The 26,689-nt window shown below is 39.4% G+C and overlaps 1 protein-coding gene across 1 annotated transcript in view; it reads left to right on the top strand.

The window, feature by feature from the left end:
- Window positions 1–26,689, top strand: part of SMG1 (SMG1 nonsense mediated mRNA decay associated PI3K related kinase) — a 77,544-nt gene that overhangs the window by 9,355 nt on the left and 41,500 nt on the right. Inside the window, exons 2-19 of the mRNA XM_033166444.1 lie at window positions 7,181–7,341; window positions 9,850–10,005; window positions 10,420–10,556; window positions 12,467–12,525; window positions 13,838–14,051; window positions 15,031–15,156; window positions 15,246–15,318; window positions 17,652–17,749; window positions 18,233–18,406; window positions 18,994–19,218; window positions 20,137–20,238; window positions 21,608–21,877; window positions 22,682–22,812; window positions 23,443–23,604; window positions 24,444–24,562; window positions 25,456–25,543; window positions 25,628–25,729; window positions 26,091–26,231. Of these exons, the coding sequence (XP_033022335.1) occupies window positions 7,181–7,341; window positions 9,850–10,005; window positions 10,420–10,556; window positions 12,467–12,525; window positions 13,838–14,051; window positions 15,031–15,156; window positions 15,246–15,318; window positions 17,652–17,749; window positions 18,233–18,406; window positions 18,994–19,218; window positions 20,137–20,238; window positions 21,608–21,877; window positions 22,682–22,812; window positions 23,443–23,604; window positions 24,444–24,562; window positions 25,456–25,543; window positions 25,628–25,729; window positions 26,091–26,231 (2,538 nt within the window). The remainder of the gene's footprint in view (window positions 1–7,180; window positions 7,342–9,849; window positions 10,006–10,419; window positions 10,557–12,466; window positions 12,526–13,837; window positions 14,052–15,030; window positions 15,157–15,245; window positions 15,319–17,651; window positions 17,750–18,232; window positions 18,407–18,993; window positions 19,219–20,136; window positions 20,239–21,607; window positions 21,878–22,681; window positions 22,813–23,442; window positions 23,605–24,443; window positions 24,563–25,455; window positions 25,544–25,627; window positions 25,730–26,090; window positions 26,232–26,689) is intronic.

Here is a 26,689-nt window from a genome sequence, read left to right as displayed (position 1 = left end):
CACCTATTTTTTTTTTTTTAAATATTTTTTATTATAGATTTTACAGATACAACCAAAAAAGGAAAACTCCACCATAAGTACAGTCTTAAATAAAGTTACATACAGCAATCATTTTGCTTGTATACGTCTTATTTTCCGATTTTGAACACAATATAATGTACTTGTTATACATATACAATACTATACAGCCATCTAGCAAACAAATAAGAAGTTAAATACACACCGTGAAAAAAGAAGAAGAAAAAAAAAAGAAAAAAAAGAAAAAAAAGAAAAAAAAAAAAGAAAGAAGGAAAAAGTAAAAAAAAAAAATAATGAAAAAAAAAGCAAGAAAAAAGGAAAAGAAAAAAAAATAATGGGAAATTCCCCGTCTTCCTGAGAAATCCCTTTGCTTAAACCGCTATAAATGTGAATGCTTACAACCCTGCACACTTCCTTGACTCCCTTCTACCTTGCATTCTTAGGCATTACATTGCTCCCATCTCTTTTCCTTCAGGCTATTTTCATTCCCTTCACTCCTCAAATGCAGGCATGATACCAGTACTTTTATTGTATTTTAACACGTATTTTTTATACACCTCCCATTTGCCAGTAAAGTTCTGCTTTGTATTTCCTCTCAGATTGTTTGTCAACAGGGCCATCTCTGCATATTCTTGTAGTTTGATTTGCCACTCAGTAACCGTTGGCACTTCTTGCTCTTTCCATCTTTTTGCTATAACTGTTCTTGCCGCTGCAACTGCATACAAAAAGACTTCTTTCAACTTGTTTGGGATCACCTTGTCAACCATACTTAATAAAAAAATCTCTGGTCTTTTCACAAAAGAAATTGCCATCATCTTTTTTATTTCACTGTATACCTCCCCCCAAAAAACTTTGATTTTTACACATCGCCACCACATATGCATTAGGTCTCCATATTCAGATCCGCATCTCCAGCAGACATTTGCAAGACTTCTATTCATTTTGGCAAGTCTGGCTGGTGTAAGATACCACCTATGTGCCATCTTCATCATATTTTCTCTTATATTATAGTTTGCGGTGAATCTTAAATTGACCTGCCACAGCTTTTCCCACTGCTCGAACAAAATTGGATACCCAAAGTCTTGGGCCCATTTAGTCATGGCAGCCGTTACCATCTCGTCCATTACTTCGTAGTCTAGCAAGATCTTATATATGCGGGAAATTAGCTTATTTTTCCTATTTAACACTTCCTTTTCAAATATAGAAGGTTCTTTCCCAAACCCGCAAATCTTGTCTTTTTTAAAAGTTTCGTTAATTTGAAAGTAATCCAGCCAGGTTGAGAGTTGGTCTTTAATCTCCTCATAGTTTTTAAGTGCTAATTTCCCTTGCCTTTCTGTTAACAGATTATTGTATGTGATCCACTCTTCCTTTTGATTATTTATTCTTTTTAATGCTGTGGCCTCGAGCGGGGAGATCCATTTTGGTGTTGCCCTTTCTAAATATCTTTGGTATTTATCCCAAACTCTGAAGAGTGCGTTCCTTATAATATGACTGCAGAAGCCTCTATGTACCTTTACTTTACCATAATTCAAATACGCGTGCCACCCAAAACGTAGGTCGTGTCCCTCTAGGTCCAGGATTTCCCAATTTCTTAACAAGCACCAGTCCTTTAACCATACCAAACATGCCGCTTCGTAATAAATCTTGAGGTCTGGCAAGCCAAAACCGCCTTTATCAATCGTATTAATCAATATCTTATGTTTTATTCGCGGTCTTTTGCCCTTCCACAAGAATTTTGAGATTTCCTTTTGCCACTTCTCGATATTATTAGTTTTACCTATAATTGGGATTGTCTGAAACAAAAACATTAATTTTGGCAACGCGTTCATTTTAATTGCTGCAATACGGCCCAAAAAAGATAGATTCAACCTGTTCCATATCTCCATCTGTTTTTGAATTTCAGTCCAGCATTTAATATAGTTGTCGTTATATAAGTTTATGTTCTTTGCCGTTATCAATATTCCTAAGTATTTTATTTTGGGATAGATTTTGATCTGTGTTACCCTTTCCAATTCTTCCTTTTGAGCCTTCGATAGGTTTTTAACTAGTAGTTTGGTCTTGTTTATGTTCAATCTAAAGCCAGACACCCTGCCATATTCTTGTATTAATTCTAGGACCTTCGCCAAGCTTCGGATTGGATACTCCGTGGTGATTATTAAGTCGTCTGCAAAAGCCCTAAGTTTATAGCTTCTCTGCCCCAGTGTTATTCCTTTTACATCTTTTTCCTCCCTTATTCGTTTACATAAGATTTCCAATGTTAATATAAAAATCAATGGAGACAAGGGGCATCCTTGTCTAACCCCTTTTTTTATTTCACAATCTTGTGTAAGATTGCCGTTTATTATAATCTTGGCCTTCTGTTTAGAATAGATTGCCTCTATTCCCTTCACATAGCCTTCTCCAAATTCCATGTGCTTCAATATTTCTAGCATAAATCTCCACGATACCCTGTCAAACGCTTTTTCCGCGTCTACGGCCATGAAGGCTGCTTGTTTATTGATATTTAAGTCTAAATACTCCAGTAGGTTTATTATATTTCTAGTATTGGTATATATGTGCCTCCCTGGTAGGAATCCGGCCTGATCTTCGTGGATTGATGTCAGTAAAATTTTCTTTGTTCTTTCTGCCATTATACTTGCGAAGAGTTTATAATCGTTATTCAGAAGGGCAATTGGTCTATAATTGCTCATCAATTCGGGATCACCTCCCTGTTTAGGGATTAGAGCTATATAACTATGGCTCCAGGATTCCGGCATAGATCCCTCTATTAAAATATTGTTCATAACGTTTTTTAACGGCTCAGATAGAATATCCTCTAGTTTTTTATAATATATAGCTGATAGGCCATCAGGTCCCGGTGACTTTCCTGATTTTGCTTCTTTTATTGCCACCTGCAACTCATATGGTGTTATTGGGGCATTTAATAGTTCTCTTTGTTCTTTAGTAAGTTTTTGTAAACAGTTCTGCTTTAAGTAATTTTTAATCTCCAGGGGTGTCTCCTTCCCTTCACTATATAATTCTCTGTAGAATTTAACAAATCCATCCTCAATTCCTTTGGGATTTGTAACTATTTCCCCCTCCACTTTAATTCTGTTTATGATTCTCTCTGCCTCTCTCTTTTTAAGTTGCCAGGCTAATAACTTTCCTGGTTTGTTAGCGTGTTCAAAATATTTTTGCTTTAAGTATCTTAATTTCCAATCTAGTTCTTCATTGATTAACATTGAGTATTGTGATTGCATAACTTTTATATCTCTTTGGATCTCTGCACTATCTGGTTTCTCATACAGTTCCCTCTCCTTCTTTTTTATATTATCCACTAACTCTTGCTTCTTTTTTTCCTTTAATTTCTTTTGGATTATACTTTGCTGAATGAAAAAACCTCTCAGTACCGCCTTGCTGGTATCCCATACAATTTTTAACTCTGTGCCTTGATTCAAATTAAATTCAAAAAATTCTTTTAATGTCTTTTTTGCATTTTCGATTATTTTTTCATCCTTGATTAATGACTCGTTTAACCTCCATCTAGTTACTTTTCTTTTCTCCCAACTAAGAACTGCCTGTACTGCACTGTGATCCGATAATGTCCTGGGCTGTATTTCCGTTTTGCGAATTTTGATTGTCAGATCTTTAGTTAACCAAATAGCGTCGATCCTTCCTGCTGATTTGTTGGGGTATGAGAAGTATGTAAAATCTTTATTAAATGGGTTTTTAATTCTCCATGCATCTTCTAAGCTTAGCAAATCAATTAATTGAAAAAAAGATGTTGGTAATTTGATTTGCTTTTTTTTTGGTGTCTTTATGGATCTGTCCAATTCTGGATACACCACTCCATTTTGGTCTCCCAAAAAAATAATTTTTTCTCCAATGCATCCTTCCAGCTCCTTACTAAGTTTATGAAAAAATTGACTTTTCTTTTCATTTGGTGCATAGAACCCAATTACTTTAATTCTCTCCCCCTGGACTGTTATCTCTACAATCACAACTCTCCCTTGCACATCTGTATGTATTAGTTTAGGTTCCAGATATGGTTTTGCATAGATTACCACGCCATTTTTTTTAGACATACCTGAGGCCACAAAATCAATTCCAAGTTTTTTGCTGGATAAAACTCTGATATGTTGTTTTTTAATATGCGTCTCTTGCAAGCAAATCAAATCATATTTCTGTTTACTGAGAATGTGCTCTACCTTGTTCCTTTTCTTTTTTTCGTTCAAGCCATTTACATTCCACGTAACAATCTTTAACTCCATTAGTTCCTTTATTGAGTAAACAACTTTTTTTTTTTTTTAAGAGGTAAAATCAGAATAATGAGAGTAAGGAGCGTTAAAGGCAAGTAAGGTATTAAAAAAATGAGTAAACAAAAGAAAGAGAAAATAGTAGAAAAAGAGAAAGGAAAGAATCAAGAAAAAGCAACCACTAGGTTGATCTCTGCTCAACCAAACACTATATCTCTTCTGGACGAGATTTAAGGCTCTTCTTCCTCTGATGACTTTTTAGCCTCATCTGTCCCTCCTCCCAATTGTCGTTTACCACCCAACTCCTCTCTATAAGTCCTCCAGAATCTCTCGGCGTCGGCCCAAGTAACGAATCTCCTCCTCTTGCCCTTGAAGAAAAACGAGATTCCCTCAGGGAATTCCCATCTATGTACTATTGATTTTTTCCTAAGAGCTTCGACTAAGGGTTTATATTTGTCCCTCTTCCTCAAAAGTCTAGATGGGACTATCTTATGTATAATCACTTCAGACTCTTGAATTCTAAATTTTTTCTTACTACATGTCTGTAAGATTCTGTCTCTAATCTCCATGCTGACAAATGTTACCAGACAATCCCCCGGCCAGTTGTTTTCCTTTGCGATTCTTGATTTAATTCTAAATGCCCTCTCAATTTTACCCTCCATCTCCCTCTCCTCCATTCCCATCCACTTAGCTAATTCTGTAATCACTTTCTGTTGTAATGCTTCGTCGGGTTCTTCTGGAATAGATCTGAACCTCAGTGTTTTTTCTCTACGATGCATTTCGATCATCGAAATTGCATCCAGCACCGCCTCATGAGTCTCTTTCATATCTGCGATCTCTTTTTTAATTTTCTCTGTTTCCCCCTTTTTCTCTCGATTTTCCTTCTGGATTTTCTTTACTCCCTCTTCCAAGGCCCCTGTTTTCCCTTTTAGGTCTTGTACTGACTTAGTTATTTCTAAGTTTTTTACAACCAATTCGTTAATTTTCCCCGTCATTTCTGTAACCATTCTTGCATTATCATCTATCTTTTGACCCATTTTATCCAGCTTTTGATCTGTTGACCTTGTATTCTCATTCATCTCTTTTTTTATATCCGCTAAGTCTTTTTTCAGACTCAGAAGGAGTTCTTTCATTTCTAAATTCATTTCCTGTTCTTGCGTCGAATTTCTTCTGTTAGGGATCGAAATTCCCGTCGCTTGTGCTGGATTTGTAGATTTCTTATTCAAATTCGACATATCATCAATATATTAGGAAAAAGGTTTGACCTCGGCACTTAAAAATAAGAGACAATATAGTACAAGAATCAATAACGAAAACCCTGTAATCCCCGAGGATGGCGGAGGATAACAAAGATGGAGGTCCTAGTACAGTCTTATATAAACGTCCACTTTCAGCCAGAAATACCCAGGTCAGCCCATAAGAGTCAAACACAGCATATAAGTATTCCTTGCCGGCTGGCCCCTCTCTATCTTCCACCTCTTTCCAAAGAGACCTTTTCACCCCCGCTGCTGTTCACTTTCTTTCCTGTGGAGGCAGCATTTACTTCTTACTAGGCCCTTCTGGTGTCTTTATGAGTCAATGGCATCACCATTCAAAAAGAAATCGCAAAGTCACTATTGTCGTCGCCTTCATCCAGATATTCCGTCTGTTCCTTTTTTTTTTAATATTGTTATTATTATTCTGGAGGGAACGCTTTATCTTCCCCACATCCAACTCTTCTTACTCCCCCTTCTCTTCCCAAATGCTGCCCCTTATACCGGCCCCGATGATCCAGAAGTAGTATTAAATGTATTGTCCTCTGGGGCTTTCCTTTGCCAAGGTATGACTCTTCCTCCAATATCTTTTTAGGGGATATAAAATATTACTTTCCCAGAGTTGGGGTCATCAAAAAGTGCTGCCGGGAATTAGGACAGACTAAGGCATTTCAAGCTCATCCATTAATAAGTTCCATTGCACTCCTTACTGACGAAAATTAAGTCTATTTGACTGGGTATCCCCAAAATTTACCGTTTATTTATTCATTGGTCGTATCGCCACTCTTCCCAAGATGTATACTTGTAAGCACGTACCATGCAAGCATTTTGTCCACTTCAACCATGAAACGACAATTTCCCCACTATTTTCTGGAGCATTACACGAAAAAAAGCCCAGAGATTTTCCCCCGCTCACAAATCATAGTGTTAACGCCGGATAGATAGTCTTTTTTCCGCTATTTTGGAGTCCACAAAAATCGGCTTTGGTCGCCTTGTTGCTCCTCTCCCGTCAGCTCAGCCAAAGCTTTTAGCTTGTTCTTATTTGGGGGGGGGGGGAGATTCCAACGTCACCGGGCTCCTCCAAAACTAACCTTTTCCAGCGAGTTTTTCCTTGGGGGCTTGACCGCCTGAGTTCTCCCGGAAACAGGCTTCCTCTCCGCGGGGTAGGAACGCTGACTCGGCGTCTATGATCCCCTTCACTTCGGGAACCCCTCCAACGCCTCAGCTGGTCCTTATTAGATCCAGGGAGCCCCCCTGGACCCCTAGGGGGGTTGCGAAGCCTAGCTGCCCCCTTTGCTAACCCTGCCAGAGAGTGCTTGCTATCGGAGCTCCGTAGCAAGCGACCGGGAGCGTTCCGCGGCAAACCGGAAGTGAAATTTAGTTCTTAACACCTAGTGCTTTTGCTGTGTCCTTGATGCACTTTTAGCTGATGCCACAATAAATTAAATACAGAAATAGGTGGTACTGACCTTCTCCTCATACAGTTGCTTAACTTGCTTGCTACCTTGATGAATTTTTCACTAGGCCAGAGATGTTTTATCGGCTGGGACTCCACTTATCAGATGGTTAAGCCACAGGGAGAATTCATATGTTCCACAGAAATTCTGGAAATATGGGAATAGTAAGGGCCAAATCGGAGTAGAGCACTCACTTAAAACATTTCTCTTTTTGCAGATCTGACAGTGTATCAGCTGACCAAGAGAATTTAAAATACTCTTCTTCCAGAGACCGGAGTAGTTCTTCTTATGGATTACAATCCTCGAATTCAGCGGTGGTGTCTCGACATAGACATGATGATATCAGAGTCCCCACTGACATACAGAATGAAGAAAAAGGTACATAATTTGTCTTCATAGATAAAAAAGGAATACTGACAGTGGAAATAAACTAGTTTGTGGTCTAGATGAGGGGTGGCTGCCTTTTTAGCCCGATGGTTTCATTGAGGGTCGGTTGCTCCTCTGGAGCTGCTTGCTAGCAGTGAGCATGCCGAGTGCAATCTTGCATGTGCACACATTCACCATACACAGGTTACACATACATCAAGCACACATATTCACACAGCTGGGGAGTGGGGTTGACTTACAGAAATGCAGCAGACTCTCACACACAGATACTCAGGCAGGCACATGGGGCAGGTTACAACAATTTAAACACAATATTTGCATTAAAGCACAATGTTAAAAATGGTTTAAAACAACTTAAAATTACAGAAATAGGGTGGATACTAATACTACCTTCTCCTTTGTTGCCACCAGCTATATAAGTGGTCCCCAAACCCTGGTGGTGGTGGTGTGAGTAGCAGCTATGGGACTGGTTTTTTGAGATCAGCTTCACAGACTCAAGGGAGTCCTGTATATTATCATGATAACTTGTTTCCCTATTGAACAGATATATGGGTACTCCTCTCCAAGTGTCCCATGTGGAGAGCATGGCTGCCTCCCCCTGACCTCCTCTCTCTCATCATGATATGCAACCCCATGTTTATGCTAGACTTATTCTCTGAAATGATGGTTTAAAAAACACCCAATGGCTCAAGCACCACAAAAGCTGAGAAACTGGAAAGTAAGGCCTCTAATGGCTTAACAGCGATGATGTTATGCAATGTTACAAACTATGCTTGCTTACATCTTACCCTTAGGCCAAAAAGTTGCCTCATTCTTGCTTCAGTTCTCTCTTTGCTCTTACCCTGATACAACACGAGAGTTGCACTGTGCATGCTTAAATTATCTGATAAGTGGACTGGGCCACTTTACAGCTAATTAAGAAATAATCACCAAACTAAAAATGTACGCTTTGGTGTGAATATCCACAAAAAAGCATTCCCAGATCTCTAATGTCTCTTAACTCCTAGATCTTAAGATAAACAAACCATTGCACCACACTGCCTCTCCACTTTGGACAGGAGCACTGTGATGCTGGCAGTGTGGTCTAATGGTTTGACATGTGAGTCTAATGGTTTGACATGCAATTAACATTGCCACAATTACTACCGTATTTTTCCGTGTATAAGACTAGATCCCCCCCCCAAATTCAAATATTAGGGGGCATCTTATACACTGGGCCATCTCCCCCAATTTTCTTAAATCTGAGTCCCCCAAAACAGGGGGCATCTTATAGACAGAAAAATACAGAATCTCTCCACGTGACCTACATCACTGGGTTGCTTTTAGTATGATTCTTTCCAATATTTAATCTGTCTTCCTAGTGAACATTGTGAGGGTGTTCACTGTGTGGGAAGAGTTTCAATGTCAGGCAGTGTATATGTGTTACAGTCTAGGGTGATTGTGAGGGGGTAAGGGGTGTGTGGGTGTTGTGTGGAGCAGTGTGTGGGGGGCTTTTAAGGGTACGGTTTCAGTGTTTAGAGTTTCAGTGCAGGGTGGGTGTGGAGGTCTCAGGATGGGGCAGGGATTGCGTGAGCGTTTTCATTTATGGAGTTATTTGTCTGGTTAAACAGATGGCATGCCACAGTTGCTGTCTCTCTACATGACCTAGTTAAATGGTGGTTGTGAGATGAAACACTAAAAGAAACTCACCGTTGTCAGACCTCCTGTGGAGACAGTTGAGTGTGGGATGGGATATTTGTGAAGGAGGTTTCAGTGTAAGGCAGCATATATGTGGTGTTCACCATGGGGTAGGGCGCATATTACGTTGCCATATGGGGAAAACATTGGGGTGGGTGCATGCATGGCTATGGGGTGCATTGTCCACCATGACAGTTTCTAAGGTTGTCAGAATTATTTATTAATTCAGTGCATTTCTATCCCACCTTTTTCTCCAATGACATCAAGGTGGCACACATAGTTATTCCCATCCTCATTTAATCCCCACAGCAACCCTGTGAGGTAGCTTAGTCTGAGAGACAGTGACCAGCCTAAGGTCACCCAGTGAGCTTCATGACTGAGTGGGGATTTGAACCCTGGCCTCCCAGGTCCTAGTGCAATACTCTAACCACTATACCACACTGACTCTCAAAGCCATATACCCCCAAAAGTTTGGTGTCCCCCTGTGTTGCCACTGCATCACACAGTCACACAAGGTATGGTAGTTTTACAATGGGAGAGCATGTGTATTAATGGGGTGTGGTCTTCCATGAGTTTCTGAGGTTCCAAATGTGCCCATGGGCCCAAAAGGTTGACAAGCCCTTATTGCGTCGCACTATGATAGCTCATAACTTAAAATGAATAGGTAACAGTGATTCATAAACTTAAATAAATAACCATCCCTGCTAAATGTGTCATTCAGCTGAGAAGGACAGGTAGCTCTTAACCTTGGAAGTTTTTCAGAAACCCACAGTGCATGGCTGTCAAGAGAAACTAACATGGCTCTGGCACCTTTTTTTCTAGGTGGCTACAGTGTCAATGGAGGATCTGGGGAAAATACTTATGGTCGGAAGTCGTTGGGGCAAGAGCTGAGAGTTAACAATGTGACCAATTCTGATTTTACCAGTGTTCAGCATGGGAATCGTGCTTTAGTCACAAAAGACATGAGGAAAACACAGGGTAAGTGTTGTGTTGTCCTGGAGAAAAAGGGGAATTCTGTTTTTATGGCAAAAAATCCTGTTGCTACAGTAGTACTAGGGTCACTGCCCAAAGTAAAGTAGAGCTCTATTAAATTTTTGCAAACTCCAAATCTCTAGCATTTTGTCATGATTACACTTTAGTTTGTATAAATTGGGTATACTTTGTCTTTGAAAGTAGTGCAAGAACAGGTTTTTTCAAAGGTAAGAATGATCCTTGGTCAATTGTTGCAGGTTTGGATTTGCTTCAGGGATAGAAATCTTGTACTAAAGTTACTGCAAGTTGTGAGGTAAAGATGAAGTAAGCCTATTGCGTATATGTTGCTCCTTGGTAATTGTTTATTTTATACTTTATACTTGGATAGAAGCATGCCCATGTGTAATATCTCAATTTTAGAGCGATCATTGTCTTACTCTGATGAGTCTCGACTGTCAAATCTTCTTCGGAGGATTACTCGGGAAGATGACAGAGACCGAAGACTGGCTACTGTAAAGCAAATGAAAGAATTCATTCAGCAACCAGAGAACAAACTGGTTAAGTATCTTCTGTTAGCAACATATTAATACTTTGTTTCTCATATGATCTCTCTTGGGGCAGGTTTCTGGGTTGTAGGGGCAAAGAATGAAGGGTTGTCAGCACTGTAATTGGTTGCAGGATAACTTTGGCTCCGAATACTCACAACCCTGCATATAAGCTTGCCTCATTGACTATATCAAATCTGAAGGAGTGAGCCAGATGACTGTCCCCACAACTTTGATTTTTGGAGAGCAGTTGAAGTACTTAACTGGCCTTTCACCTTCCTTCCCTCCTTTGATAACGAGAACCTTCCCTGTTCATCCATGTCCCACAGATAGGAAGGAGTAGCAGCTTGCTTGCTTGCCAGAGGGAAGAAAGAATTTCTGGCCAGGTGACTTCCTTCATCCTGGTGTGGCTTTCCGTGGCAGTTGGAGGGAAGGAAGTAAAGATCAACTGTGCTACAGATAAATGAAGGAGAGGGACTGGTCTTGAGGGCCCCTTTTCCTTGTAGTAAGAAGTTACACTGAGAATAAGATACATTAGCTGGCAGGCAGTGGGATGTGGGGGCTGTCTTTCCTTGGAATGGGGAGGGTGGGGGGGGCAGAGCAGTTTTCAAATACTCTCCAGTTTTTCAGTCAGTCAGTTTTTCCAGAGGGAAATTTGTTTCCCTGTTTTCACATAGTCACTCTATGAATAATTAGTTCTAATCTGAGCCTCCTCAGGCTACTCTACAAATCTACCAAATATTAGTTTAAAAGATCTCAAAATTGTTTGGCTTGAAGTTATTGATGTATTTCAATGATGTGTTAATACTTTAGCCTGGAGGGCGGGCTTCTGCTGAAACCAAGATGCCCAAGGACTAGCTTGTTGGGTCAGAGGCAGAATGGCTATGGTGATAATCTCTTTATTCATTGCCTTATGCCAAGATGGTCTCAAGAAATAATAAATAAATTACATACCAATATAAAAAGAAATTAACTTATTTCTTAGTGACAATGTGCAAACCTTGACAGTTAAATACCACCCCACACATCTGGTGCAGGCAGTGTTGTATGAGCTGCTTCTTCAGATCTATTAGGTACCCTATGTGGAATGAGAATCCTCTGTGACTTGGGTAGGGAGGAGAGCCTAAAAGTGGCATGGACAAGGCAAGAAAAAATTGGGCTTCCTTCCTGTGTAGCATCTATTTCAGAAGGGATGTGGTGGCACTGGCACAATAACTTAGATTGTGGGCCATCAGTTGACTGTTGTTGATTTGATTAACAAAGTTTCATCACAATTGCTAATATAATTGTATTTGGCAGCTATATTTGATCAAAACATATTTTACCTATGTACCACAAATCTTGTGGTTAATGCAATTTGCTTGGACTATTTTCCAATAGCTTGGTTTTATATTTGTATATCTAAAGCTGTTTAGGGAAGCTTTTAATGTTTGATGGACTACTGTATTTTAATATTTTGTTGGAAGCTGCCCAGAGTGGCTGGGGAAACCCAGCCAGATGGGCGGGGTATAAATAATAAATAAATTATTATTATTATTAAGAAACTTAAGAAAAATTGGGCATGGCTGCATCCAGTTGCTAATATTGACAGAAGGTGTTAAAAGAGACCTATAAGTGAAACAATGACTGCTTGCATTGCACATTTTTCATCAAAGTCTTCATGGATATCATGAAGGATGTTTTTAGTGTATCTAATGTATGCTTCATAGATTAAGCACTATTGCACTCAGCTTCCGGTATAGCAGGCACATCAGTGCTATGAACAACCAGGAATGATATACAGTAGCACTTTTTTGGGGGGAGGGGACGGGACAAAAAAATAGGATGGCAAGCAGTGGTGTTTATCTTTCAAATGACAGAATAATCTGAATTTAAATTACAATAGCAATTATTTTAAAAGGTGTATATGTTGGCTATTGCAGGTGCTTGTTAAACAACTGGATAATATCTTGACTGCCATACATGATGTACTTAATGAAAGGTAAGTTGTGCTGATGCATTCTTGAAGTTAGTGTATTTGTAGCCAGCAGGCCAGGTAACACCTTCATCCTGGAAGCTGCTGTAGGAGGGACAAAGCACTGTTCATATAAAAGGGAAACAGGCAGCACACTGCTTGCTTCTGACCAGCCTAGCCCAAATGTCTAATGATTACTTTTGGAAATCAATAACCGAATTCTTAGTTTGACATCAGTGGGAGCACACTACATTGTGAACCTGTTGCTAGGCCAGGACAGACGTCATCAATTTGTTAAGAATTGATGCAAGCTAAGCACTCCTGAAGCAATTAAGAGGAATTGATTTGGATTTGGTATTGCCCCAGTATCGAGGCAGACTTATGGCACCTCTGATTTGCTTTGGATATTGGCTTGAATTCTAGGAAGTGTACTTCATTGCATGTTTCCTCTAGGGTCAAACCTCAGTGACTGCTTTGCGGAGTATGCTATCCATTCTTGACCCCCAGTTATTGTGGGTTGGGTTCAGAGTGAGCTAAGAAGTGTGAGTCACAGATATATATTTGCATATCTATTTGCTGATAGGTCCAGGCTTGGTTTTATATTTGTAAAACAAAACAGGGACAGAGCTGAGTCTGATGGAGACCATTGAAATCCTATGGAGCATGCAGAATCTCAGTAACTGCTCCTGCTAGACATAGTAGTTCCTGGGCTGATTTAGAATGGCAACTGTGGCAAGAAATTCTGAGCTGCTGAGATAGGGGAGAGACAGAAGGTAAATGGAAGATTCCTTCCTTCCTTCCTCCTTGTATCTCACATTGAACCACACACAGCACTTCAGTGTATAGAGTCCATAGAAAACAGCTTTCCATGCTCCTGCTCCTTATCTGATTCCTGCTTGTATGTTGGTACCCCACAACCCTGGGCAATATGCTACCAATATGCTGGCAGGTATCCATGAATAAGTAGATTTGTGTGAACAAGAAATACTTGGGTGTATGTGAATGTTCATCTTTATGAATGACGTTTTGATTTCCGTGTGAGAGAGTCTTTGTGCTTGTAGATGGAAGGGAAAGCACAGGACAGAAGGGAAGAGGAGACAGTTCACCCCTTTTGCAAATGCCTTCAACATGCTTACTCTTCAGGTTATCACCTGTGAGTTGGATGGAAAGAGAAGGGAAATGGAAGGAATTTACAGCAAACCATGTGTTTCCACATTAATGGAAAGTGCTAACCAGATCATAGCCATTTATTCAAGTCTTCATTGTCATCATTTGCTAAATGTCTACTTTTCATGACTGAAAATCCTTACCACTACTTTTTCTTTTTTCATAAATGCAGTAGCAAATTGCTTCAAGAACTCAGACAGGAGGGAGCTTGCTGTCTTGGACTTCTTTGTGCTTCTCTGAGCTATGAAGCAGAGAAGATCTTTAAATGGATTTTTAGTAAATTTAGCTCATCCACTAAAGATGAAGTTAAACTTCTTTATTTGTGTGCAACTTACAAAGCATTGGAGACTGTGGGAGAGAAGAAAGCATTTTCATCTGTAATGCAAGTAAGGATAAAAGTTAAATTGGAGCATTTTGGCTTTTCAGATACTGAATCATTTTCTGAAATGAAGAAGCTGAAATTTAAGCAGGCTAGCATATTAGTACATTAAAGCTTCATTTTAGATATTGGGCATAATAAACAATTTCAGAACTTTTGTGTACCTGAAATCCATAAGTGTTGAGATGTAAATTTGATGCATATTTTAATGTGCATTTTATAAAATATATTTTTTAAACTGTTGATTTCATTTTTAATATATATTTAATGTTAATTGCTTACAGGCTTTGATGATTAAGCAGCTTATGAATCTTGTTAAATAAATAAATAAATAAATAAATAAATAAATAAATGTGCTGTAGTAGTCTGCTATAACTGATCGGTCTCCTAGCTCGGTGTCATAACTTTTCACTGCTAGAACCTGCCTGCCAACAGAATTTTAAACCAATTGTGGAATGCTCCAAACCTATTGAGACTACTTTCTGATCTCAGAGCATCTCCTTAAAGGCGTGTGATGTTCATATTTCTGTTTAACAATGAATTAAAATTACGAGAGTTGATTAGTGTCTGGAAATGGTGGTAGAAAAACTGACATGATGGGCAGGAATTATTCAGTGGTGGAGACTGAAGTTTAGAACTGGGGTAAGATGAAGGGGCAAGTGGGTTATATAAAATGAGTGGGAAAATCTAATAGTAGGCACAATCCTTGGTTTTCTCTCAGTGGGCCTGAGGTTCATTAGAACCAATATCCCTCTTGCCAGTCCATCCAGACCTCTCTCACCACCCCTGTAAAGCATGTGTCCAACATAGATTGAGAACCAAGGCAGTGGTGCTGGGAAGCAGTTCTACCACTTCATCAGCAGGCATTTCTACATGTTGTTGACAAGATAGATTATTTATTTAAATCGTTGTTGTTGTTGTTTTATAGCCTGAATAGTTTTTGTTCAATTTGGGCTTTTTGGGTGTGCACTTTTTTCCCCTTAAAGCTCGTCATGACTAGCCTGCAGTCTATCCTTGAGAACGTGGATACACCAGAATTGCTGTGTAAATGTGTCAAGTGCATCCTCCTTGTGTCCCGATGTTACCCTCACATTTTCAGCACTAACTTTAGGGTGAGCACCTTTGCTTCTCTTTCTTGGTTTTAGATCGGTATTGACACATGTGCTACAGGTGGATTAATTTTTCTGTATTGCTTTCCAAGGACACTGTTGACATATTAGTTGGGTGGCATATTGATCACACTCAGAAACCTTCTCTGACACAGCAAGTGTCTGGTAAGTCTTAAAAAATAAAATTTCATGTGATGACCTTAATAGATGTTCTTGGCTTCCTTCTAGAAGGTGAAGTGTTATTAATAAGTGTATACTTTGCTTATATTGGGATGAGGAAATAGTCACAGGGATTCAGTTAAAACATGAATCTCTGGGCTTGTGGGAATTTTGAGAAAGTGCTGTTGGTATCACTGTCTTTGATTGCTTCTCTCCGACCCCCCCCCCCTGCAACGCCCTGGTCATTCTCCTTCCTTTCTTCCTCACCCCAGCACACACACACACACACACACACACACACACACACCTTTTACAAGAGGTATGGGTATGATTTTCAAAGCAGGAAAGGTAACTACTCTCCCCACTTCTTGATGAAGGTTTCAACGTGTGTGTGGTGAGCATGGTTTTGTGTGCGCTAGGAGAGCTCAGGGGCACCACAACGGCAGCCCCAGTGTTAAAAGGAATGTCTGGTTTTCCTAAAGTTGAACATTTTTATCAGAATCAACTTTTTGAAAAATAAAATAAAATAAAATATTGGCATCATACCATGGGAAGATGATCTGGTTTTCCCAGAGGTCTAAAGCTGGCTTTCTATCAAAATTGTAATTTGGTTTAATTTATACCTATGCAAGGACCAATAACTGAACTTGGGGCAAGGGCAGAGTTAATAAGGTGTTCTTTTGCACATTCCCATTTCTTGCAAATATGTTAACAATGAACAAGCTTGGATCGTTGCCAAATGTTGGCATTCACATACAAGAGGGAGATACTGGTAGGCTCAGAGGAATTCAAAGTTTGCAGAAGTAATGGAATGCAGTATCCTGGAATATGGCATAGGTGGCTGGAACCTTGAACAGGAGCATTTCATATTGCAAGTGTTGCCCCCTCCCCCATTTGCATATGAGAAAGCTTCCTCCCCTCTCTCCCACCCACATTTCATATATAGGACATATTCATGTTGCAGCTATTTTGCTTTTTTGTTGTTGTTCATTTAATTGGGAATGTAGTTTTGTGGAGACCTCTCTGAAGTAGTGGCCAATCTTTTCCTATTTTTCTTAGTAATATACACCCCACCCCATAAGACCATAAAGTTGCTATGTGCCATTAATTGTGTCGCTCCCTCAGTAGGCTCTTTGTTCTTTTAATGGAATGCTGGATTCTGATAAAGCCTTCCTTCATTAATCCGATAGCCCTGTATTTCTTCAGTATTGTATGTTGTGTCACATATTGCAGATGCCCCGTGTCCCGAGCATACCCAACCCCAATGAAGACAAGTGTTTGAAAGTTTAGTTTTTTTATTGGCAAAGCACTTGATTACAGCAGCTTCTAAGGTGCAGCAGCTTCAGCTACTTCTGTCTCTGTAAGCCCCTCCTTGTCTTTGGAGACAGTGGTGGAGGGGACAGAGGAGATTCTAACAGAACAGCTCTCTCTGGGACTGTCACTTCCACCTGTGCACCTTCCTGCAACTCTTTTCCCTCCTCCTCTCCTCTTGTCTCTGACTGGCTCCTCCTCCCCCCCCCCCCACAGATTGCTGGCTCCCTTCCCCTGGATCATTTTCCTGCCCCCACCCCACCCCGCCTCCTCTGCCCACCCCTCAGACTCCTGCCTGTCCCTGACACCCTGCTGCAAAATGAAAGATATTTTATTTAATTTCCCAGTATTGAGTCACATCCACACCATGGCTTTAAAGCATGTGGCTTCGCTCAAGGAATCTCGGGAACCTTAAGTTTATCCATCACAGAGCTACAGTTACTAGCATTTTCAACAAACTACAGTGGTGCCCCGCTAGACGAATGCCTCACTAGACGAAAAACTCGCTAGACGAAGGCATTCATCTAGCGGAAGGCTGCCCCGCTAGACGAAAAAGTCTATGGGGCTGCCTCGCAAGACGAAAAATTTTCGTCTTTTTTTTTTCGTTTTGCGGAGCGCGGCTGTCATTGCTGCTCCGCAAGACGAAAAACCCGCTAGACGGAAATTTTCGCAGAACGAATTATTTTCATCTAGCGGGGCACCACTGTATAGTTCACAGGATTCTTTTGGGGAAAGCAATATGCTTTATAAGTTTATGGTGTGGGTGTGGCTTTCATTAGGTAGAATCTGGCTACAAATGTTCTCTGTTGACTATGCCTGGCTCATGCATTCTTCTAAATGAGTCATCTTGCTCTATTTTGATTTTCCTGATAAATGTAACTGATGTTATAAAATTACCACTGTGTAGGATTTATTAGAGCTGGTTGTTTGTTGTGTGTACGCTTCACTTTTAGGTGACTGTGTTTCTGAGTAAACCAAGCGTACTTTTGATCATAACTTTGTTTTATTGGTTTGGCACTTTGTTACAGGGTGGTTACAGAGCCTCGAACCATTTTGGGTAGCTGACCTTGCATTTTCTACCACGCTTCTTGGTCAGTTTCTAGAGGATATGGAAGCGTATGCTGAGGTAATAAAACGTTGGTCTTGATAAGTGTTTAAAAAGGAGCAGGATATTGGGTATTGTTGGATATTGTGTCTTCCCTTGCATATAAACAATAGGTGAAATAGATCAGCACACTTTAAAAGCATTGTAAGGGTCAGGGGAAACCAGTTTGAACATATGAATCTTCAGTTTTCACTCACAGCTCATTTTCAGTCTCCTATATTGCAAGAGATGGTGTTCTAGAGGGTTGGTGCTACAATAGTGAAGGCCTACTTCCAAAAAATCATCACACAGCTGATCAAAGATAGTAGAAGCAAGGCCATTTTTGAAGGTCTTAAGATTTAACAGCTAAGCATCATAGCTGCCAAATTCTGCACTAACTGTACCTTCTGGAATATGCTTATGTTAGCATAGAGATACAGTATCTTGCACTGTGGGGTTAGAATACACAAAGCTTGCAGTTGTGAATTTGCATTGGGTCTATGCTAACTACATTTCTTCATGTAGGACCTTGGCCATGTGGCTTCTGGAGAATCGGTAGATGAAGATATTCCTCCTCCTAGTGTTTCACTGCCCAAACTGGCAGCACTACTTCGAGTTTTCAGTACCGTGGTGAGGAGTATTGGAGAACGATTCAGTCCCATTAGAGGGCCACCAATTACTGAAGCATACGTAACTGATGTAAGGCTTCCTGTCTTTCATGTTGCATACCTAAAAACCCTTTGTGGCAGTGAGCCCCAAATTGAATAGGAATCTGATAAGCTTGTTGCATCTTCTCCTTAATAGTTGTCAATCATCAGCTGACATACTGGGTGCTCCCTCTCCAACCTTTCTGTTGGGAACATGCCTGCACCACTTATATGTAATTCCAGAGCATCAGATGCCACTGGATTAAAAGTCACTGTTCCATACTTAGTTTCAATCAGCAGAAAAGGACCTAAGCAGAATACCTCCGTTGGACACATTCCAGCCAAAATTAACCATCTGTTTATTTCATTGGGATGAGGATGTGCTTATATCTTTTCTGTTTAAACCTCTGGAAGATGCAGTTGTGCTTAACTTTTGCATTTTGCCCTGTGTGCTGTCTGTACTTATGCCACCAGACTTTAAAATCATTTTCCATTTTGATGTGTAGTAGTGGTTATTAGTATTTTCTGGTGAAAGCGTGTGACTGGAATGACTCCAGATGGTTGTGCAGTTTTAGCCTCAGAGGAACATGACAGCACTCATCTTTCAGTTAATTGTGTCTCTTTTCCCTCATGTTTCAGGTTTTGTACAGAGTAATGAGGTGTGTGACAGCAGCAAACCAAGTCTTCTTTTCTGAGGCTGTATTGACAGCTGCCAATGAGTGTGTCGGTGTCCTGCTTGGTAGTCTGGATCCCAGTATGACTATACACTGTGACATGGTCATCACTTACGGATTAGATCAGCTGGAAAATTGTCAGACGTGTGGTACTGATTATATCATCTCGGTGTTGAACTTACTGATGCTGGTACATACAGTTCTCATAATATCTCACTTTAATCATGGGTTTTTGTTCATTCATTTGACAATTTAAGATTATGAGTGATTGAACAGAGTGGACAGGGAGACCATTCTCTAGCTTGATTTTGGTTTCTATAATAATTTTATGGCCTTGAGCAAATCACTGCTTTTCTAGTCCCACCTCTTCATCTTTAAATGAGGAGAAAGGTGATTTACTTGATAGAGTTGTTTGGAGGGATAGGAAGGGTTTAATAGCATTTTAAGGATTTAAGTACTTTGTAAGTTATGGGAACAATTTTTATGTCTGTATTTTTAAAAGCTTACAATTTCCGCCTGTCAAAATGTTGATGCTTGTTCTAAATATTGGTTCTGGTGCTAGCAGCCATTATGGGATTATATCATTCCATATCCTTTACCTACCCAGGCCGCATTCATTAACGAGTGGCTTAAGTCCTCCCGATAGGCAAGGAATCATGTGACTAAGCTTTTGTAGCTACCCATGGCTCTTTAGGGGATGGGTAGGTGCCTATGGGGCTCTTTAATTCTGTTGTGTCTGAATTCGTGTCTGAATTTTTCTGGTCTCATAAGCTGCACTTCTGGTATGCCTCAGATTTCTTTTGTCTGTCATAGTTGTGGCACCCTGGGCAGAACAGATACTAAAGCTTAGTATGATTCCTTGCTTCTCCTTGGTGGAGGGAGGATTTAAGCCATTTGCTTTTGGATGCCTTTTTCACCCCAAGAGAGAAACCACCTTCACAATAAATACCCTGTGTACCTTTCTCAGTTGCCAGTGGAAAGAAGAAATCTTAAATTGCCATTGGCTAAATATCTCAGCAAGCTATCAATGTTTTTCAAAATATATATTTGACTTAAAGTGAAGATTTGACAAGTAAAAGTATAATGACAAGTCTTCTTCTCTGTCTAGATTGTTGAACAAATAAATACAAAACTTCCATCATCATTTATAGAGAAATTGTTTATACCGGAATCAAAATTGCTTGTACTCCGCTACCATAAGGAAAAAGAGGTAAGCAATAAATGGTTACCTTCATGCCACAATTGTTTAGATGCACTTTTAGATTTTGCATTTTGATGTTAATTTCTAAATTAAAAGAAAGACATGTACACGCCCTTTAATTTTATAGCTGACTCAGTGTGAGTAAGCTGTTCTGCATGGTTGTAGCTCACTTCATGCATCATGCCCAATTGGTTTGCAGTGCTGCTTGAATTGACAGGCATAACTGTGGCCATTGCTCCATCTCTGGAGGCTGTTGTTCCTAGAAACAGGTGTGGATTTAAGAAACCAAGTGCTAAGAGAATGGGAAATGAAGGCAGACAAGCAGCTCTAGAGCATGCTTGGCATATTGAGCTGTTGTACTTGACAAGGCTCTTACAGGAGTTTTGTACAAAGGCTACACTATGCTTGGAGCACGCTTTGGGTGAAACAACTTTTTTATTTTTAGGGGGATGGAAAACATTTTTGTTTGGTCTTGATTTTATTTGGTTGTTTCTATGCTAGATATTAACGACACTACTCATCCCCTCCCTCTGCATCTCTATATCACACAGCTTGCATCATTTGATAGATCTCTCCTGACTTTTTGGGGTGAGGGTGGTGATGGGTTGCAGTGTAGAAGAGGTTATTGAAAAGACTGGCTGCCTTTTTGCGTAAAATTGGATACAACCCATAATTGACACTTTTGTCGTGGTCCATAGGCAGTTGGTGAGCCTTCTCATTAATGAGGCTAGGAATCAGTCCCGTATAAACCATGAACAAATTTTATGAAGTAAATAAATAATGTTTTAGTACTTTAACTTTTGTATGTTTGAAAGTATAGTTGTGATTTTTTTTCTTGATTTCACTTTTATTTTTTTGTAAACCACTTTGAGGATTTATTTATTTATTTACAATCAAGCTGTGTATAAATTTTATGAGTTGAATAAATAAATATTTCCATCCATGATCGCTTATCAAGGGTTTTATGTAAGGATGATATCCAACTTTAGCCATACACAGAGTAGACACACTGAAATCAATGAACTTAAGTCCACTTGCTTCAGGTGGACTGCTCTAATTGGATGTTGTTCTAAATCTTTATGCCTTTCAGCAGTGCATATTGTAACTGCAGTGTGGGCATTTACTTCCAATAACAAAGACTCTTTCAGCTGTGATTATAGTAATTGTGGTTGTTCTAAGGAAACATATTTTGTTTATTACTATTTTTATTTTTTATAAAACATACAAAAGTTAAAGTTTAAGAACAGACTAAAATGCCAGATTTATTTTATACCAATACCAACTGTGTTAATGATTGTGAAGAGTGGACAAGCTATAGAAAATGTGTATATGCAGCTTCAAACCTTTGTGATATGCTGAATTTCTCTTGTTTCTCAAGGTGGTTGCAGCAGCACATGCAGTGTATCAAGCAGTACTAAGCTTAAAGAACATTCCGGTTTTGGAAACAGCCTACAGGTTGATTCTTGGGGAAATGGCATGTGCCTTGAACAGTCTTCTTTGCAGTCTGCAGCTTCCAGAGGCTTGTTCTGAAATCCAACACGATGCTTTCAAGAACCATGTTTTCGATGTAGCGAATGCAAAATTTGTTGTTATATTCGATCTTAGTGCTCTGACTACGATAGGAAATGCAAAAAACTCATTGATTGGAGTGAGTATGTTCTACGGTGTAAATGTGTATGGCAATTATATTCCTAAGTGCTTACATCTTAGTGACTGTTTTAAATTTAAAATCTGGTATAGCATCACATATATTGTCATATCATTCACTGTGCTACATTGAAGGACAACCACACATTTTTACTTGGGTGGGGAAATCCTTCCTGGGTTAGAATGGTTTAACAATCAACTTAACTCTGCTGTAGGAAATCTTAGCCCATCCAGATGCTGCTCAACTACAACTTCCATGAGCCCCAGCAATCATGGCCAGTGGTCAGGGATTATGGGAGTTGTATTTCAGCATCATCAGGAGGGCCAGAGGTTCCCCATAGTCACTGTAACTAATTAAAGTAGACATTATCTTTGCTTTATTAGCTGCAACACAGGGTCGTATGTAAGTACACTGCGGGGAACACACAGTTGTCTGTTTTTCCTCTCAATGCTGCCACATATGAAGAGAGAGAGTTCAAACACTAGCTGAAGTCACTTTGCTCTTTTCTGAATAAAACCATTTAATATCACTTTATGGTGATTTCAGTTGTGGAAAATGTCCACAATCTCCTGTTCCCATCCCCTTTTGTCCTTGCATCACACTTTACAAGAAAACTTCTCGTTATTGCTCAAATGTTACTTTACTTCTAGTTTTGTGATTAGGTAGCAGTTGTGAGAAGACATAATCATGCTTTTTTAAAAACACACACACACAAAAACACACAAAACACCTAAATGAATATAGGACTGACAGCAATGTAATTTTCATAAATACTTTGTTCTTTACTATTGCTTGTTTTGGCAGATGTGGGCTCTATCTCCAACGGTGTTTGCATTGCTGAGCAAGAATTTGATGGTTGCGCATGGTGACATAGCAGTTCACTTTCCTGCAGTCCAGTATGCCGTGCTCTACACACTCTATTCACATTGCACCAGGTGTGAAGGCATTTCATCCCATAATGTAAATGATAAAATAGTGATAATATCAGTTAAGGGACCAAATGCACTTGGTTGTTTTAGTTGGAACAACGGAAGGTATTGTTAATACCTTATCAGTGTACTGTGTGCAACACAATAGGTGCTATTGTACAATCTCCATTCTTTTTAATGGGTGTCCCCTCACAAACCACAGTCAGAGAATGGTGGCTGCGTTGGAAGATATCTGTTGTATTGTGCTTTTTTTTCTTTTTTGCATGAGTGATAGTGAAACCTCTGCTCTTGGATGAGGTAATTTCTTAAAATGCAAAAAAAAAAAAAAAAAAAAAAAAATCAGAAAGCTACAGAGTAAAATGGGCAGTATGGAGTGTTCCTGGTGAGTCTCTTTAAGAGAGAGAGAGAGAGAGAGCAGTGAGAGGATTGGGTTACTGGGACTAAAAACTTTTCCGAGTTGCAAGAGAACCCTAGATTGGCAAGATGGGAAGCCTGAATGAGAAGCGATTCTAGGAGGCAGTGAAGCAGGGTGGGTGTTGTTGTTTTTTTTAACATTATGAAGCTGCAGCAACAGGTGACGTTAACCCTGTGTGTGGTCACCAGATAGTAAACATTTAACTTTGTGTTGATCTCCAGGCATGACCATTTCATATCTAGCAGCCTCAGCTCTTCATCTCCTTCCTTGTTTGATGGGGCTGTTATTAGCACTGTAACTACAGCTACGAAGAAACATTTCTCCATAATACTAAATCTCCTGGGACTTTTACTTAAGAAGGATAACCTTACACATGATACCAGGTAACTAGTGCTTTCTCTCTGTCCAAAGAAGATGTGTCTCTGACAGAATGATTGGTACTAATTAAACATCAGCAGTGTATTTATACATAAAAATGGGGGAATGTGATGCATTTATGTTTCTCATAAATTATGTTTGTGGAATCAGTTATGCCTTGCCAGAAAGCAGTTTCTTAAAAAAAAAGCCTAACTTCTCCAAAGCAACTCTAAAACAGACAATTTTGTCTAGTACATTCCACAAGGGCAGTTTTACCCTATGCCTCAGAAGCAAGTCCAGATGTGTTCAATGGAACTTACTCCCTAGTATGTGTTCATATTTTATGTAAACCACTTTTAGAGGTTTATATGATTTGGCAGTATACAAATGTGTTAAAAACTGCAGCCTTACTTTGTAAGTAACATGCATTCTACTCAGTTCTCCAGTGATAAAGTTAGATAAAAGTTTCTTGCATTACTAGTGAAGTGGATATGTCTGATATTTATGTGCCAGGTCACTCAAACCTTGTGTTCTGTGTGTCATCTTAGAGTTGGATCCAGACTTGTCCTTCCATAAACATACAGACCCCTTCAATTTATGGAATGGACTGAGATCCAGCGGAAGTGGGTAGGGAGAGGTTCCTCTTTCCCTTTGTAGCTCTGCCACCTCACATGCTGTTAGGGGGAAGGTATTGCAATTGAACATAGGGGGGTACCGGGGGGGGAGGAAGAAAGAAAATGTGAAAATCTCCTCCCCCTCCAGTGGGAGCAGAACTCCTTTCATAACAAGCCTAGATCAAGCCCAATAGGATTAGAAATATTAATTTGTAATTATCTAGAGTAACTGTTGTATAATGTATTTCTAGAAAACTACTAATGACATGGGCTTTGGAAGTGGCTGTCCTAATGAAAAAATCAGAGACATATGCACCATTGTTCTCCCTCCCATCTTTTCATAAGTTCTGCAAGGGACTTCTGGCAAACAGTAAGTGGTTTGTTATTCCGCTTAGCATAAGAAATGGGTAAAGTCAAGTCCTTCCAATTCTGTTGTTCACGCTTTGGCTAAACACATAGTCAACCATTTTTCCAGTCCAGCCTAAAATTCATTTGCTAAATGTCAGATTCCGGAGGTGTAGCCATCTTAGTCTGTTTCGGCAAAACCAGTAAAGACATCAGTGTGCCACCTTAAAGACTAATACATTTTATTATGCTTCATTGCTTTTGTTAAGTTCTTAGGGTACCACACAGGAGTCTTGGTTAGTTAAATGCCCTTGCATGAAGTGACCCAAGTTGTAGAATTGACTGTGCATGGTAGTGAGAACTTGATGCTTCACATGCCTATAAAAGGATATGTAATCCTACAGTACATTGGATTATTGTGCTGAATGTAGAGCAATTAAATTTCTGCATGAAGAAAAGGGGAATAAAAAATCGAATGAACTACAGAACTCATGTCATGAGCCTAAGGTGTCATAAGGCTTTTTTTTTTACTGTACACTCTCCTCCGAACTGCACAACAAACTTCACTTTGTTGCAGAAGCTGTTTGTGACATGGCATGGACATAAATTCAAAGAAGAAAATGTCAGCATGGGTGACACTATATGACTCGCACTCTGGAACGAAATTATGTTAACGATGCACATCATTACTTTTATTTTCAGTGGCTTTTATAGCTCCGGTGTAATGGGGCCTGTACTGGAAATTCTGTTAGCATTGGTGTGTGAAATTAAGGACAGGGAGTGATGTATAATATTTGATCTTGATTAAAAAACAAAAACAAATAAAATTGATGTTAGAGATTGTGTGAATTAAATATAGTGATAGCCTAAGTTACATGATTAAAAATTAATACTATCTCCTTTTTACCCAATACATAGCTCTTCTGGAAGATGTTAATATTTGTCTTCAGGCATGCAGCAGCCTCCATGCTTTGTCACCTTCTCTACCAGATGATCTGTTGCAGAGGTACATTGTTAATTTTGTTTCCAGGACAAATAATAATGTTCAAATTTGTATGCAGTTCTTATTGTGTTTATTTATCTGATGCAGATGTGTTGATGTATGCCGTGTTCAGCTAGTCCACAGTGGGGCTCGTATAAGGCAAGCTTTTGGAAAACTGTTGAAGTCTATTCCTTTAGATGTTGTACTAAGGTAAGTGTATATGCATTGAATTTTTGGAATGAGGGTGCTGAGTGTGTTAATCTAGTTTTAGTTAGATCTATATTGTAGTCTTTACTTGTAGCCACTTGTGGATGGAGGAAGTAGGTACAAGTGCACCAAGGGTGAAAGCGTCACAAAAAGAAACAAGTTTCTTCTAACTTCACATACACTTTGACTTCCGATTCACCTTATTGTGCTTTCTACATATTCTTTGCCTATACACACTTCCTGTTATATCTATTGCACATATATTGCATAGTGTCCTTTTTTTGGTCTGCTGTTTTATGTAAACTGTTTTGCAATTATTATTATTTTGAAAAAAACAAAAAGTAATGAGTTTCTATCTTTGCAGTAATAACCAACACACCGAAATACAAGAAATCTCTCTGGCTATAAGAAGTCATATGAGTAAAGCTCCAAGCAATACATTTCACCCACAAGACTTCTCTGATATCATTAGTTTCATCTTGTATGGGAGTTCTCACAGAACAGGGTAAGTCCATGTTTGTAAACTTAGTTGGTCTCTAAGGTGCTACTGGAAGGAATTTTTTAATTTTTTATTTTGTTTTGTATTTTAAAGGATAAGTATTTTTTTAAGAGATTTGTATTTTTTTTCTGTTGAAAAAAGGATCTATGTTTTGCTTCCAGCAACCCAACTGCCAAGAGATTTATCTCTATGTTAAGTAATTCACCAACCAGTTTATTGCACAATATCTGTTGCTTCAATAGATTGGCATTCACAATTCGTTTACTTAGCTGATTTTAATTTTCTTTAAAACTAAATCCATGTTGAAGACACCTAAATGACTGGTCCTTTGGTATGGTGAAGAAGACAGCTTTTAATGTTGGATGTATGCATTCACCTTTTAAGCAAAATCTTGATAGCAGGAGACATCTAATAGTGTCTGTCTGCTCATGCAATGGGGCTTCCCCTTGTGCAGCTTCCCTCTC

Source organism: Lacerta agilis, chromosome 13 (genome assembly GCF_009819535.1).
Source record: "Lacerta agilis isolate rLacAgi1 chromosome 13, rLacAgi1.pri, whole genome shotgun sequence".
NCBI lineage: Eukaryota > Metazoa > Chordata > Lepidosauria > Squamata > Lacertidae > Lacerta > Lacerta agilis.
The sequence above is the reverse complement of the archived record's forward strand: the minus strand, read 5'-3'. Positions and strand labels throughout refer to the sequence as shown.